The 16,670-nt window shown below is 42.9% G+C and overlaps 2 protein-coding genes across 2 annotated transcripts; both read right to left on the reverse strand.

Annotated features, from left to right (window-relative positions):
• Nucleotides 1–868: 868 nt before the first annotated feature.
• pkz (protein kinase containing Z-DNA binding domains) lies at nucleotides 869–8,796 on the reverse strand. Its single transcript, XM_028989343.1, has 13 exons — nucleotides 8,401–8,796; nucleotides 7,045–7,128; nucleotides 6,297–6,380; nucleotides 5,568–5,642; nucleotides 5,036–5,077; nucleotides 4,829–4,945; nucleotides 4,649–4,750; nucleotides 4,203–4,286; nucleotides 3,349–3,532; nucleotides 2,965–3,105; nucleotides 1,437–1,538; nucleotides 1,283–1,345; nucleotides 869–1,205 (listed from the first exon to the last, which is right to left on the reverse strand). The coding sequence occupies exons 1-13, from the start codon at nucleotides 8,616–8,618 to the stop codon at nucleotides 1,089–1,091; spliced, it is 1,413 nt and encodes a 470-aa protein (XP_028845176.1). The 5' UTR covers nucleotides 8,619–8,796; the 3' UTR covers nucleotides 869–1,088.
• A 649-nt stretch (nucleotides 8,797–9,445) lies between these two features.
• pdpk1b (3-phosphoinositide dependent protein kinase 1b) lies at nucleotides 9,446–16,406 on the reverse strand. The gene is made up of 14 exons (XM_028988218.1): nucleotides 16,252–16,406; nucleotides 14,936–15,133; nucleotides 14,668–14,710; nucleotides 14,438–14,575; nucleotides 14,187–14,331; nucleotides 13,424–13,521; nucleotides 13,253–13,328; nucleotides 13,079–13,147; nucleotides 12,890–12,986; nucleotides 12,636–12,809; nucleotides 12,096–12,310; nucleotides 11,953–12,010; nucleotides 11,718–11,870; nucleotides 9,446–11,142 (listed from the first exon to the last, which is right to left on the reverse strand). The coding sequence occupies exons 1-14, from the start codon at nucleotides 16,273–16,275 to the stop codon at nucleotides 11,029–11,031; spliced, it is 1,602 nt and encodes a 533-aa protein (XP_028844051.1). The 5' UTR covers nucleotides 16,276–16,406; the 3' UTR covers nucleotides 9,446–11,028.
• Nucleotides 16,407–16,670: the final 264 nt, after the last annotated feature.

A 16,670-nucleotide genomic window follows, 5' to 3' on the forward strand; every position in this document is an offset into this window, starting at 1 on the left:
ACAGGGTGGAACCCGGCCTGGAATAATTGATCTGGTGAGGACCACAGTTGGCTCAAGCTCACTCACAACCAGCTGCTCTTCCCTGGTTGGCAAAAAACCGGGAGAGTCTCTTGGGGGCTGGGGATTCGGGTGATGTTTAAATCAAACAAAGGTCCATGTGTGATACACATCAGGTGACATTACTGGGACCAACACGAGAGTTGATTTCCCCATGTGACGAAAATTCTGTGTTCTGTCTGGTGGCCCAATTAAATATCACCCTCTGTCACAACTCTGGGCCATCTCGCTGGGCATGACCCTCTTCCACCTTGAGAAGCCAAGTGCAGTGAGTTTGTTCAACATCTCCCCCGCTGAAAATGACAAATATGGAGCAACGGGCAGCTTAAAAATGGGTGAAACATGGCAATGCTGCCCTCCTGTGGTTCTTGGAGCTTTCTGCCTACTTTTCTAAGTACTTTCTTTTTGGCTTCTAATTTGTGTTGAGGGAGGCATCATGTTTTCTAGTCATTTAATTGTTTTATGTCTTACAGTTTTATGATGACTTTGTAGTATTTTAGCTCTTAATTTTATCTACACAAGCTCTTGTACAGCACCCTCGTAAACCAGTAGTATAAAGGTGCTCTAAAAATAAACTGACTGATTGAAAACTTCATTGTAGCAACAGAGGGAAACATTAAAGAAACAAAATCACCTCTTCTTTTAATTATTGGGTCTGTCAGGAAGACAGACCATTTATTATTGTGCTGAGAATGGCAAAAAAGAACATGTCTTACATTAAAGACCGCCACGCGAAGACCGTCAAACGTAAAGAAACAACGGAGTGGTCAGGCCGAATGGGAGATCTTTGAAGTGATACTGCAGTACCACATTAAAGAATTCCCATTTTACAAATTCCATGCCCGCAGCTGTGACCAATGCCTGGACAGACCCATCAAAATTTCCCCTGGAATTTTGGCTTCTAGTTAAGATTGCTATTGTTCAGCACCACTCAGCTCTGCTCAGATTTGCAGATCTGCAAATTGCAAAAATCTTCCATACAAGAGAAATACAGACAATGTAATAATGTAAACATTTAAAAAAAAAAAAACTCAATAAGTCTTTTGTCTGCGGTCACTTTCAGACCCTGCATCCAAAGCTGCCTTGAGCTGTGCTGCAGCAGGACGCTTTCTGGGCTCTCTGGACAACATCTTTTTTATGAGTTTGGACTGAAAAGACAGCAGAGAAGTACGGTTGAAGTGTGTGTAACAATTTAATACAGTGAGAGGACACAGTGAGAACTCACCTCATAGTTAAAGTCCTCGCTGAACTCATCTGGAAATTCCTGTTTACGGAGGTTCTCCCAAGTCTGCAAGACCAAATGTTAAAATGATAAAATGACATCACAAGAATACACGAGAGGAGAATCAGAACTGCTGGACCAGAGATGTAAACGTCACCTTTGCTTTCTCAAGGCGTGTGGAGAATTTCCAAAGGAGTTCAAAGAAAATCAGTCCCAGTGGGAATATGTCTGTTTTCTCGTCATAACTTCTCCTATCCTTCTATTCACACAAACACACAAACAATTTTTAAATATATATAATTAATGAATGTAATTAATTGCAGAATGACTCAAAATCCCTAAAATGTCAAAATGCCAGTTTGTCCGAGTACACAGTTACCTTCAGCTAATCTGGTAGTGAGACAGGCAGCAGAACCGATCGGCTCAATATGGAAGACGATAAACAGCACATTGGTCCTCGCAATGGAAAATTAGAGTATAAATGTAACAGATGGCAACAAAGTAATAGGCATGATGCTTTCACCGAAGCACTTCAAGCTTAAAATACCGCATTAACGCGAAGCATACGTTGATCGTAGGTGCTACTAGCACTTTGGGTAACACATTGCCCAGCTTGCGACAAACAACTCGCACGGAGGTTGGGGAATCAGTAGGTCTACCTCGAACAAACTGACACAATTGCCAAGTGGATTGCATCAAACTGCACACCTAATATCATTGCACACCTAATTTATCATCGTTTAGAGAGGGTTTTTTGTTAACATGAATGATCAAGATGGTTAATAAACAAGTAAAGTGCATACATGTTCATTTGTCTTCAGTCTGTTTGCAAAATGAAATGAGATTATAGATTAATATATATTAAATAAAGAATGAAATGTTTTGATTAATTGAGTATTAATCCACAGCAATAATCTGATTAAACATTTTCAGCGTTTGACATCACTATCACACAGTGTTGGGGAGCAACGGAATACATGTACCGGCGTTACGTATTTAGAATACAAAATATGAGTGACTATCACTCATTTAAACTGTAACTGTAATGAAATACAATCAGAATACACTTACTTTTTTAAATAAATTAATTACACGGCCGTCTTTTTCCATTTCATATGTTAGGCGTGGACCATGCATAACACAGGTGTTCTGTCGAAACATGCTGCCTATCGAGTTGTGCTACCTAGCGGATTGGCGCATGCGCAGTCCCTCAAGTTTGCACTCTGTTTCAGCGGCCATAAATCCATGCTACCCCTATAAATAGTGCAGTGCACACACATGGACGGAGTGTGTGTAAGGTGACACGCCATCACCCGGTTTAACCGCGCGGAACGGAGGGCCGCGGAACGGAGATGGTTATAATTGCCCGCTTTCTGCCGCGAGGAAAAAAAGAGGGTCATTTTTGTTGTGCAAGGCTACTTTTTATTTTAACTAAGTAATGGAATATGTTGGGGACCATAACAGTAAATACTTTCAATGGCATATTTTATGTTTCCAAAGTATTCAGAATACGTTACTCACACTGAGTAACTTAACGGAATACGTTACAAACTACATTTTGGGGCATGTATTCTGTAATCTTTAACGGAATACATTTTAAAAGTAACCTTCCCAACACTGCTATCACACACACACGTGATTTTGAGACTTTTTGATGATTACGCCATGACAGAATAATGACACACCTGCTCAGGGCTCATGTATGACTGTGTTCCTTTAGCCAGAGTTCTTTCCACTGATCCACCACTTTCATCCGTAATCATGGTCACAAGGCCAAAGTCTCCGATCTTCACGTCGCCATTCTTTTCAAACAATATGTTGTCCGGCTGCAGGGAAAAAATATTATATAATATAATAATATAATAACATGTGCTAGTGTTTGCCCCCTCTCTGATTTCTTACTTTTTTCCCCACATTTAAATGTTTATGCTTTTGAGGATATTTTGGTCTACATCACTTTGTCAGGTATGTTAGGTAGGTTGTTAACATAAAAAAAAAAGTCAGAAATCAGAAAGGGGCAAATGCTTTTTCACACCACTCTACAATACATTTTCTAAATTAAGTGTTACCTTCAGATCTCGGTGAATGAGTCTCTGTGAGTGAATGTACATTACTCCACAGACAACTTGCTTAAAAACTGTTAGAGCATCTTCTGCGTTCCTCTGGCTATTCCTGTAATTTCTGTCTTCTATCCAAGTGGTCAGTGTTCCATTCTCACAGAACTCCATCTGAATGAACAGATGCGGTCCTGCACTAAAAGACCACATCATGTTAAATGCAGAATAAAAATTGATTAAACAATTAATGTAAAGCTTCTGTTCATGTAGAGCTACTCATTATAAAAAAAAAAATTGGGGGCTGCCATGAAGAACTGCAGATAGGACAGGACTTTGATTTACATCCTGAACCATGTTTACTCTGCTGCACGCCCTTCGGACAGACTGATTCACTGTACAGTTTCTTTCTGAACTCACTCTCCCTGTGTACAGTGATTGGCCTAGTGGGGCAAAAAAAAAAAAAAAAAAGACCCATAATCGGAAGGTTTGAATCCCAAACCGCCAAGGTGCCACTGAGCAATGAACCATCCCCACACACTGGTGCCTGTCATGGCTGCGCATTTTAACCCATCCCTACAGAGAACGCAAAGGCCGGATCTTTCTGCAGCAACCCTGACATTAACCAATGGAGCAGGGTCTAGGGTTGCAAAATTGCAGTTGTTTCGTTATATTGTTTAGCCTTACTGCTCATCATATTACATTTGTGAAGTTGATTCGCAAACCTTCCTGCACCCATACAATTCTGGGAAAGGCTGTGATCAGACCTGGAGAACGGGTATTTAAAATGGAGGGTGGTCCCTGAAGATTCTGACTGGTGGTAATGAGTTGTGGGATAATAATATGTGAATATATTTAACGGAACATACAGGAAATCTGTGGTCCCTGAAGATCCTGACTGGTCGCCACTTGATGTATCAGTATAGCTGGACTGGTTTCCTCCCTTGCTGCTCCTGATGAAAGAGTGAAAGAGAACAGCAATTGTATTAGTCCAAAATCTTTACCCATATACTAATTAATGAAATATTACTATAAAGATTTTTATAGGAAGCCTATAACGTGGTAACTACACACACACGCGCCTACCTCCTTTGATATTCGGACTTTGGGTATTAAAAGTACCATGATGATTGTCTCTGAACAGAGTACAACATAGTCTATTACAATGTATTGAATATCATTATTCAATATAATGAATAATGATAATGTCATGAAATATTTTCAAACATTGGTGTCATCACTCAGAACTGTATGAGTAATGTTTATTCATGCAGATATAAAAGATGTGTGTGATAATCATATAAAATCTGCTCACCCTGCAACATTCCAGTCAAACTTTCCTTTCCAGGCTGTGTAGTAACGTACTATGTTTTGATGGTCGCAACGTGCCAGATTCTTTACTTCACTTTCCGCCTGACTGAAAGGAAAAATCTGTGCTCATAAATCAGCTATGTCTTTGCAACAATATATACAAAAATATATTTATCATACTTACCTGGTATATTTTACTATCTTTAGTGCATAAAACATGCCATCCATTTTATGCTTTGCTTTATAAACATTACCATAGCCCCCACTTCCGATCTCATTTATTTGATCAAAATCTTTCAAACTGTAATGCAAAGAAAACAAATACATGAGCAAGTGTCATTAAATTTAATGAAATTATTTCTACATCCCCCAGTTTCATATTTATCCATACCTTAATCCAGTGGCTGTGTCAAGTGTCCCGTCTGCAAAACCACTAAGAAGAAGATAATTTTTTTTCTTTAAAAGTAGAAAAATAAAAAATAGACAGGATATACAGTACAAACATAAATAACAATTTTACCCACATACAACATTTATGCACCTCCCACACTCCAATACACACAAATTGACAAACCAGGTAAATCCCCTTCAAACAAAGCATCCTGCACCCTCTGTGGATGTAGGAAATGCACGTCTGTGTGCAGTTGGTGAGGTGACGTGTGACAGTGGGTACCGCATTACAGGTCGTCAAATGTTGATTAGCTGTACAGAATGAGTTCTGCATGTTTTAAGTGAGAGCTTCCAAACTCAGCCAGAAAAAGGTGTCTATACACATGTCACTATTATATCACCTACCCAAGACATAATACTTGTGTGTGTGTGTGCGCCTGTGTGAATGTTCAATGCCATGTCACTGTCCTCACGTGAGACGGTGAGAAGGGAGGTTGGGTAATAATGCGTGAATATTTTTTAACGGAACATACAGGAAATCTGAAGATCCTGGCTGGTCACCACTTGATACATCAGTATAGTTGGACTGGTTTCCTCCCTTGCTGCTCCTGATGAAAGAGTGAAGGAGAACAGCAATTGTATTAGACCAAAATCTTTACCCATATACTAATTAATGAAATGTTACTATAAAGATTTTTATAGGAAGCTGTTTGAATATGGTAACTATGATGATGCAAACTAAACAGCCTTTTCAATTTTGTGAATTTTGAGAAAAATTGCAGTCATTGTGATTTATAAAGTCGCATGTATTCAGCAATTTTGGTTCAATTTCTATATATCATTCAGCCCTACTGGTCATCATATTATATTTGTGAATTTGATTCGCAAACCTTCCTGCACCCAAATGAAGCATCCTGCACCCTCTGTGGATGTAGGAAATGCACGTCTGTGTGCAGTTGGCGAGGTGACGTGTGACAGTGGGTACCGCATTACAGGTCGTCAAATGTTGATTAGCTGTACAGAATGAGTTCTGCGTGTTTTAAGTGAGAGCTTACAAACTCAGCCAGAAAAAGGTGTCTGTACGCATGTCACTATTATATCACCTACCCAAGACATAATACTTTGTGTGTGTGTGTGTGTGTGTGTGTGTGTGTGTGCCTGTGTGACTGTGTGACTGTTCAATGCCATGTCACTGTCCTCGCGTGAGATGGTGAGAAGGGAGGTCGGGTAATAATACGTGAATATTTTTAAACGGAACATACAGGAAATCTGTGGTCCCTGAAGATCCTGACTGGTCGCCACTTGATGTATCAGTATAGCTGGACTGGTTTCCTCCCTTGCTGCTCCTGATGAAAGTGTGAAAGAGAACAGCAATTGTATTAGACCAAAATCTTTACCCATATACTAATTAATGAAATGTTACTATAAAGATTTTTATAGGAAGCTGTTTGAATATGGTAACTATGATGATGCAAACTAAACAGCCTTTTCAATTTTGTGAATTTTGAGAAAAATTGCAGTCATTGTGATTTATAAAGTCGCATGTATTCAGCAATTTTGGTTCAATTTCTATATATCATTCAGCCCTACTGGTCATCATATTATATTTGTGAATTTGATTCGCAAACCTTCCTGCACCCAAATGAAGCATCCTGCACCCTCTGTGGATGTAGGAAATGCACGTCTGTGTGCAGTTGGCGAGGTGACGTGTGACAGTGGGTACCGCATTACAGGTCGTCAAATGTTGATTAGCTGTACAGAATGAGTTCTGCGTGTTTTAAGTGAGAGCTTACAAACTCAGCCAGAAAAAGGTGTCTATACGCATGTCACTATTATATCACCTACCCAAGACATAATACTTTGTGTGTGTGTGTGTGTGTGTGTGTGTGTGTGTGTGTGTGTGTGTGTGTGTGCCTGTGTGAATGTTCAATGCCATGTCACTGTCCTCGCGTGAGACGGTGAGAAGGGAGGTCGGGTAATAATACGTGAATATTTTTAAACGGAACATACAGGAAATCTGTGGTCCCTGAAGATCCTGACTGGTCGCCACTTGATGTATCAGTATAGCTGGACTGGTTTCCTCCCTTGCTGCTCCTGATGAAAGTGTGAAAGAGAACAGCAATTGTATTAGACCAAAATCTTTACCCATATACTAATTAATGAAATATTACTATAAAGATTTTTTATAGGAAGCTGTTTGAATGTGGTAACTATGTGGTAACTACGATGCAAACTAAACAGCCTTTTCGTCAATGTTGATAACCTGTACAGAATGAGTTCTGCGTGTTTTAAGTGAGAGCCTAAATGTCTATATGCATATTACTATTATATCACCTACCCAATACATAATACTTTGTCCTTATGGCACGGTGCTACATCATGCTGGAAAAGGCATCATTCTTCACTAAACTGTGCTAAATTCTATCACATCCGTATACCTGGGAAGTAAACGCGAGGTCCTCCGTGCGTCCAAATAAAGTACATTTAAGAAAAATTTGTGGTGTTCCTCGGGTTGGAGGATGGGTGTCGATACTGCAGTGAAAAAATTAACACCGATGGAAGATGGACTATGTATACCTGGTTAAATTCAGTATGGCTCAGACAACAGATTTTACAAGATAAAATATGCTGATACATAATTCCTAATACGTTTTGTGTTTCTGTGTGTGTGTTGGGGCTGGGCCCACCAGAGGGGGTGTTCCAAACCCTGGCCTGGCGATATGAAGAGCTCACAACACTCAAACTACAGATCCCATAAGGCGGTGCTTCAGTCGCCATGCCGAACGCAATCCAAGATATCTTGTGCGCATCATCGCCACCAGACTTACAGAAATGAATAAGAGAAAGACCCCAGTTCTAAGGTAGAGGCGCTGTTCCACCCAAAGGTAGTTGTGACAAACCTTCTGTAGGTAAAAGATGCGTTGGGGCAGTGGTGGCCTAGCGGTTAAGGAAGCGGCCCAGTAATCGGTTCGAATACTGAGCCGCCAAGGTGCCACTGAGCAAAGCACCGTCCCCACACGCCGCTCCCCGGGCGCCTGTCATGGCTGCCCACTGCTCACCAAGGGTGATGGTTAAATGCAGAGGACACGTTTCGATGTGTCACCGTGTGCTGTGCATGTGTTTCATGCACAGTCTACGATGATATATGTCTTATTGAAGCAGGTTTTCTTAGCAACGTCTAAATGGAAATCATTTTAAAATGATTTTAAGCGGTGTACGATACTGTACAACCGTTAGGATCTGGCAACACTGGCGGGCGTAATTTCGCACGTACCTGGCAACTGCACGACTTACGGGTTTAAATAACGATTATAATAATAATCTGCACAAAACAACAGTAAAAGGTAAGAAGAAGATGGAGAATACCTGTCTTGTTTGGGTCCTAGAGACCACAATGGCGGGGTCTCGCCCGTAAACACCAGGCGACCGTTTCTACTCAGCGCGTATAAAGTCGGATTCACGTCTTTCGCCGTCTTTAGCCCCACGGCTCTGGCGACGTCCAGCGCCTTAAACGCCTGCGTCGGGTTCTTCCTGAAATGCTCGCCTATTCTGTCCTCCAAGGACCCGCCGGGCCGCTCCGCCATGGTCCAGATGTGAAGGTGCGTCCTGACGTGCGTGTGTCACCGTGGACCGACTTTCGGTTTCGATTCTCCCCGCGCTTCACGTCAGCGGTCCGTGCGCGACTTCGAAAGTTAATAGTTCTCGACATCCGGGTACTGCAGAATTTAAGGCGGAACGGACCATGCGACAAATGGACTCATTTCATTTAAGAAGTCGGACACGACGCGCTGGATTGTTTATTAACGCTGTTCCTGACTGGGGACTAAGTGTCAGGGGAAATAGTAAAAAAAAAAAACAACAACAACACACAAACAAGATTCAACTCGGGATTTGAGACATGGTCAAAAGTCATTTTTATCATTTTTTCGAACCAGGCGTGACGTTGGCGCTTCCTGCTGCACTCACCTGCTGGTTATGGTGTATCGGGACACGCCCACGTGTAACCTGGTGTACCTGCTACCAAACCTACACACACAAACCTAAACACAGTCATGTCGACTAGTAATACTTGTAAACCGCGGTTCAGGCCGTCAACTTCCGCAGGAAACGCGAGCACGTGCACGCGCAGGTCACCAGCTAACGCCGACATCGCGCGTCTGACGTCACGGCGGTGACGTCACCCACAGGTCCGTGCGATGCGTAACACGAGTTACCTCGAATTGCATCTTATTTCTATGAGCTGAATAAAAAAAAAAAAAAGTTAAAAACAATTTAATTAAAAATTATTAATTGGCAATTAGATCCCCCTTTACCAACTGCTTTTATTTCTGTAATGTCTTCTCTGATCGGACGGAAAAGGAGCCTCTGATTGGTGCCGAGAACTCCTCCTTATGAAAAACAGGACGCACAGTGTCGGCCTAAACCCCTACATGCTTTATTTTATTTCAGCTCTAAGTGGCGCTGCACAAGTACAGGCGTCACCATGGCAATGAGAACAGCAATGAGAACAGGCTTCAAATGATCAGAACTATGATTAAATCACTGAGCAAATAGAAAATGTATATGAAATAGTGAGAACAAAAAGCTGTAAAGTTTACAATAATTCTTCACATTCAAAGGCTTTACATTTCAAAACAAACACAGCATGGCCCCCGAATATGACTTCAATCCAAATATGATTTTTTTTTCTCATATATTAGAATTTAAATAACACAGAATGAACTAGAACTAGAGGCTAGAACAGTAGCCATACAAGAATAAAAATACAAAACCTGGATCCTAGCACGGTTGCATTTCTCCCGTCAGATTTCAATATTACATCATCTGTACATCACAGTTCTCCCTGCTGCTCGCCGCGTAAAGGAGGGAGAGGTACGCAACGCCGCCGGGCCTTTACCTTTTAAAAAGCCCCCAGGGAGAAAGGGGAGACACACACACACACACACACACACAGTCACACACACACACTGTTGTACATACAGCACGCCGACTGCCCACAGGCAGACCCATCCATGTCCAATTTCACCCTCATATATACACACTCTCACACACACACACACACACACACCATTATCCCCAATCACCGCGCCTTAAACTATAGGAAGAAGGGAAAAGAAAAAAAAAAAAAAAACTTTATTGAAATCAGTCGCACCATTGGCTCAGGGATTATGCAGAACCCTTAACAAATCCTTCAGAACCTCACCATCCGCAGTTCTGCAGTGATTGTTTTTAGGGAGGGAAAGAGGTGATTGGATGATTGGGATGTTGCGTGAATATATGTTTGTTCAGGATGAGGCTTTTTTCTTTCTTTTTTTTTTTCTTTTTTTTTTTTTTTTTAAAGAGCAAGAACACAAAAATCAGGGGGAAAAACATTCGAGAGGGGAAAAAAAAATCATCCAATCAGATCAGTCAGACTGGCTATGGTGGCCAATGAAGGAAAAAGGACCCGCCTTAATTCAAATAGAGACCAATCAGACAGAGCAGACAATGGCGACTTGGGCACCACACTGTTCCAAATTGAATTTGAATGTTGAATATTGGGGACGAAGAGAGGGTGGGGAGGAGAGAGCGGGGGGAAGAAAAAAAAAAAAAAAAAAAAAGATGTTTAAATACTTATTAAAATAAAATAATAAAAAAAATAATAATAACTCATCTTCTCTGAATTTTGAACAGGCTGAATGTGAATATGTGAAATGAGGGACAGAACATCTAGACATCTAGCCGGTTCCGTACAGCCGCTGCCTGGCCAGTGCTCTCGACCCCTCAGCATTCAGGACAACTGGAGTGGAAATGTACTACTGAACTACTGGAAATGAACTACTCTGATACACAGAGGTGGAGGAAAAAGCGGGGAAGAAATAAAGCGTGAAACTGAGAGACGATGAAACAAAGCTGCAGAGTCTATGAGCGCAATGGGAAAGCAGTAACTGTCTCTGTTCTGTGATTGGCCAAGAGGGACACAGGGGAGGTGTGGCCGAGGGGAGATCGGCACTCCTATAGGCCTGGGTTCTGGTGTTTGTGGTAGATCTTCCTCCAGACCTCCTGGATCTTTTTACACCACTTGTCCGCATTTCCGCTGGGATCCATCAGATAGTACGTCCGGTTGGGCTGTGGACACAAAGCAACCAAAAATTGATTTTAGTTCCCTTTTGATGCCAGAAGAGTCATTACAAAAAAATAATAAAAATCAACAGGAAATGAGGGTTTTAACATATTACATCCATGCATTAAGCAGACTTACAAGCAGCACTTACAGGGACAGTCCCTCTTGATAGTAACACAATGGTAGTAAGTGGGGTTTGAACCTGTGACTTTGTGGTCTACAGATTGATAGACATGTGTTTTACCCATTAGGCATTAGGCACTCTTCCAGGTTAGATTGTGACAGGTGTCACCAGACTTGGACCAGGAGGACATTTGTCCATTTTGTTGAGTTGAAGAAGGTGTGGTAGAACATGTGAAGAACGGAGATGTTCAGGGCTGGTGGCCTCCATGACCAGCGTCCAACATCGACCCTGTGCTTTGTGTTTTTGTGCTTGTGCTTTTGTTGACTCCCCTCTGGTGAACATGGTAGGTGAGATCTTGTTTGTGGCTAAGATGACCTAAGCAGTCTCACCCACCACTAAACACATTTCTGTCAGATAAGTTGGTCTGTCTCCTTGTGATCATGTTGGTTTAGTTACCGTGTGAACAAAGAAGGTTTTGAAGTTCTTCGCTTCGGGTCGCAGCTCAGGAGACCATGGAATCTCCCCCTTTAGAACCTTGTTGACCGGATCCACATAGTACAGGTGAGGTCCTTCGGTCAAAAGCAACTGCCTTCTCCGTGCAAATAAACCCTGCGCCACACGGAGTATAAAAAGGTGAGACGAGGACCTGCAGTCAACAACAGACCCTAGGCAGAGGTTACACAACACTCACCTTGCGCTTGTCCACAGGGCCCATTTTCAGGATGAGATTATTCTCTACAAACTGATGCCTAGAAAGCAGGCAGAGAAACGACGGTCAGTCGGCGTGATCGGCAGAGCCAAATCGCCTCAACAGGGGCATTGTGGGTAAGGTACCATGGGTTGGCTGCGCTCTGTTTGTCCAGCAGCAGGCGTTTCTGCTCGTCGCTGAACTGCAGGTCCAGCTCCATGCTGTTGCTGTCCAGGTCGTGAATGAACTGGTCCACTGAGGGGGGGTTGCTTGTGCTGGGGGGGGCTTCCACGGCGGGAGTGAGGAAAGGACTGGGCTGCGCCACCTGCATACTGCTGAACTGGCTGAGGAGGTCATCGTACTGGCCGAGGCAGAATGACAAACATTTACATGCACGCAATCACCTGCTCATAAACACGCGTCATGCATCCGCATGGCTCAATTCTGTCACAAAGCCAAACATTCACATTTAAGGAAGTGACTTGTTTACTTCAGACACTTCTACATCTATGCCTCGCCCATATAAAATATCAGGGAAAAACAGACAGTCGAATTGAAACCGTTTCGGTTTGCTAGAAGTCATGGTAATTTCATCTCCAAAATGTTTACATGACTATTAATAATCGAAAAATTTGCTTCATCAGTATGTGAATATTAGCTTCCAATGTGTGTGTTCACATGCTCACATTGCCATAGCAGTCCTCATCATCTTCTGACATGGCGGGCAGGTACGCAGTGAGCTTTGGGGGTGTTTGGAGGTGCAGATCACTCCAGGAAATTGATTCAAAGAAGGGGTGGGACTTAAGGGGCTCGTACCCGCCCATCTCCTCACAACCAATCCGCTTACAGGGATCCAATAACTGCAAAACAAAGGATGAGAAAATTTACACTGATCTCACTCGGTTACTCACACATGGAAAACTGAGGAAACAAATCTCACCAGTAGTTGCTTTACAAGATCCTTGGCTTTAGGGAAAAACTTCTCAGGAAACTCGTACTCCAACTTTATAATCTTCTGGAATATTAGATACTCATTTCTGCAGAGACAGAGACTCCAGTTTAATAAGGAGAGAAAAGTAATGAATGTAGACAGGGCATAGTGTGAAAAAATGTGGGAAGGTCACCGTACCCAGCTCTGAAAGGTGGTAACCCAGCAACCAGCTGGTAAATGATGCAACCTAACGCCCAAAGGTCAGAACTGTACAGGAAACAGGGTGATACGGGGGATCAAAATCATGGGTAAAAAGAAAATGACTAAAGTGACAGCGATGCGGCAGCAACAGCTCTGCTCTGACACACTCACCTTTTACATGCAGATTTCTCGGTCAGCAGCTCAGGGGAGACATACTGGGCCGTCCCAACAAAAGAGTTTGCCCGAGCTGAGGCAAGAGACAAAAGCAGAAAAAGAAAAAGATGGACAGTGAGCATATATTTGGACGCCGGCGCATACTCGTTCTTTTTCTCACCGACTTACCCTGTTTGCTGTCTGAAGAAAGCTGTTTAGCCGTGCCGAAGTCTGTGATCTGAATATGCATCTCCTCACTCAGCAGAATGTTCTCTGGCTTCAAATCTCTGGAAAAGCACACAAAGTTACTCTGTATGAAACGGCTGCATTTGGTATGTCTTTATGAGGTCTGTCTCAACCAGACGGGAAAAGAGTAGCCACGAAAGTATGAGTAGACTTACTCCAAAATAATAATACTAAAGTACAATTAGAAAGCAGTCATCCAAAAAATGACTCAAATAAGAGTACAAAAGTATGTAGTGATAAAAACCATTCAAGTACTGAGTAACTGTTTGATTGTGATCTCATTTATTTTTAAAAATTATGTATTCAGACAAATAATATAAATGTGCTAATTCTGGTATTTCCTAATAATAATAAAAATAATAATAACAAAGTACGATTGGTAGTAATTAATGGATTAAACCTGAGCATACAATCTTATACATGCTAATTATTTGTGTTAGTGAAGTTTCAGTAAAATTTCTTATTGACAAATGTACACAAGTAAAAGGTATTGCATTGTAAACCTACACATAAATTACTTATCTTTCCCCAAAATGTTACTCAAGCAAATGTAACGGAGAAAATATAACTCGTTACAACCCACCTAATCCTACTTTACTCTGGTGGATAACATCATTTGTTGCATCTTGAGTAAGGTCTAGACTACTAGCCACTTATATATTTATACACACTGCACTCATCAGACACCGGCTTCTCAGGATCTCACCTGTGTATGATGCCTTTATTGTGTAAGTACTCTAGAGCGCACACAATTTCAGCAGAGTAGAACCTTGTGCACGTCTCATCAAACGAGCCGATCTTGCGGATGTATTTCAGTAATTCGCCGTTTTTTGCATAACTTAGACCAAAATCTGGACAGTTATTAAGGACAAAATTATGCATCTTGAAGCAGCATATTTAGTGCAGTCCTGTTTAAACATTCTTCTCTGTGTTTAAGCTCATCCAATTGAAGGATACACAGTTTCTCCTCATCCTGAAAGGTGAAGTAGAGCTTGACAAAGAAAGGATGATCGAGGTTCGACATCACATCTCGTTCTCGCTTCACATACTGGGCCTTGTTTTCTTTCATAATGTGCCGCTTCTCCAAGATCTTAACTGGAACACAAACACAGAAACACAGCATGTGAGCCAGGACTCCCCACGCCCAGCAGAAGCGGGGTTTGAATGTTAAAACCACAAGAACTTACTGGCATATTCCTTCCCTGTGTTGTGTTCTTTTGCGAGGACAACCTATCAGAATGGAAAATGCAATGAGATGTATACGGCCATGAATCCTTACTATGCCATCAATACCAGAGGTGCTTTTAAACAATCGCAATAAAGTATTAATCTATTCTATATCTATACTAATGTATTCTATAGATGTTCTATAGAGTATTTTCACACGAAACAAAACGATGCAGCTCAGCGTGATGATGACAGTATGAAATACAGTGATAAGGTGAGCATTCGTACGGTTGAGAAGGAGCCCTCTCCCAGGATTTTGCCAAATTTAAAATCATCCGATCTCTTCTTCCGTGGCTGCGTGGGCTGGGGGGGTGGTGCCTGACCCTCCATGCTGCTGCCTGGGAGACGGGGCGTGTCCTGCTGACCTCTTACCATGGGTGGACAGGTGCGGAGAACAACAGAGGAGTGGATGGGCGCAACATCATACTGCGGGAAAAGGGGAAAGGGTGTAATGCAGTCTACTGCAGCCGTAAAACTGCACACACTGCGCTGAATAATAGGCAAATGTTACGCTATAATAATAATTTGTCAAACAGGCTGGGCACATGAGATTGATTTTTTTTTACAAGCTTACTAGAAAACATTAAGTAATGATATAAAAGAAGGAAAAAAAAATATTTGAAATGTTTTTTATTTGGCGCCCCTGGTTAACCTGTTGACCCACATTCATGCTACTACTATGACACTTGACCCCGTGTTCCCCCAGGGCGCTGAACCTGCATTTAGGGAACGTTCTGGACGCGAGAACAAACCACTACACGGCCTGGGTTCTCATCTTTTCTCCTGCGAGCCGGAACTACAACAGCAGATGATCGCAGCAGGGACGACACGCCATAAAAACAGCGGAGGGTGAAGTGACATGTAAACATGTAGACAGGCCGCGACGAGTTCCGCCTCATCCAAGGCCGGGGCCTGTTCGTTCCTCTCACAAGTAACACGACAGACGAATTAAGGGGAAGAACGAAATAAGATTAAAAAATAATAATAATAATAATAAGTGCGCGGCTGCGGAGAAGCCGCTCCGGTCGCTCCCACCCATAACCCCGGCTCGCCCAGATCATCGGGAGGGATCACACCGGGACAACAACTCGCACTGGACCTCCGGGTTCCCGGAGAGGGCTGGGATAAAAATACACGAACCAACGAGACACACGAAGCGGCGACTGGCGAACTTTTTCAGCGTGCGGCAAACGAGCCTAGTTTCCTCCGACGGCGGCTAAAGTTGTTAGCTTTAGCTGCCAGCCAACTACGCCGGGGGGGGGACGGACAAGGAAAGAACTAAACCAACCGCGACACTCAACCTAAAACCCCGACCGGCGTCCATACGAGCAGTAGCTGGCCGTCGACGTTGTAGGAAGAACTGTCCGCAAAGTTTATTCACGTTAGCCGCGCGGCTAACACGCTAACGCTAGTCGGCCAGCCGCGTCGACCGCCGCGTCTCCAGTCGAAGGCCCACCGAGAAAAACGCTGCCCTGCTGCCGCCGCGCCGCACACGGCGAGCGGCGGCTTCGAGCCGACGCTCGGCCGAGCGCCGGCGTACTTACGATCTGACTTGTGGCTCTTGCCATGGGAGTTTTCCGCGAGTAATTTATTTGGGTGAAATAATCGCGGAGCTCGCAGTCATGGCCGCCGCTGCGCCTTCATCTTCCAGCCGTGACGTCATTCCACAACAACGCTGCCGCAGTCGAGGAGGACGGGGGCGCGGCTCTAGATGTACGATTTATAGACGTGCCCGTGAGCGAGTCACTGAGCCAGCCGCCATTCTAGAATTACTTTTCTATGGCGCTCAAACCGACGTCTGTAGATTTTTTTTTTTTTTTTAAATACGGATGGCTTATACGTTTCACGTCACAAACTGCCAGATATAACTTTCAGCTGCCTACAACTGCAAATTTGTATCGTAACTCACTCCTCGAATTGAAACTCAAATCGATTCCATAAGCTGACATAAAATACTAAACCA

The sequence above is a fragment of the Denticeps clupeoides genome, chromosome 8 (assembly GCF_900700375.1).
Source record: "Denticeps clupeoides chromosome 8, fDenClu1.1, whole genome shotgun sequence".
NCBI classification, from domain to species: domain Eukaryota; kingdom Metazoa; phylum Chordata; class Actinopteri; order Clupeiformes; family Denticipitidae; genus Denticeps; species Denticeps clupeoides.

Coding starts and splice junctions, on each gene's coding strand:
- pkz (XM_028989343.1), bottom strand. CDS start 8,618: ATGGCGGAGCGGCCCGGCGGGTCCTTGGAGGACAGAATAGGCGAGCAT. Junction 6,381..7,044: donor TCAGGGACCACAGATTTCCT/GTATGTTCCGTT, acceptor CACTTTCATCAG/GAGCAGCAAGGGAGGAAACC. Junction 5,643..6,296: donor TCAGGGACCACAGATTTCCT/GTATGTTCCGTT, acceptor CTCTTTCATCAG/GAGCAGCAAGGGAGGAAACC.
- pdpk1b (XM_028988218.1), bottom strand. CDS start 16,275: ATGGCAAGAGCCACAAGTCAGATC. Junction 12,987..13,078: donor TTACCACCTTTCAGAGCTGG/GTACGGTGACCT, acceptor CTGTCTCTGCAG/AAATGAGTATCTAATATTCC. Junction 11,871..11,952: donor GCCCTGTGGACAAGCGCAAG/GTGAGTGTTGTG, acceptor CGTGTGGCGCAG/GGTTTATTTGCACGGAGAAG.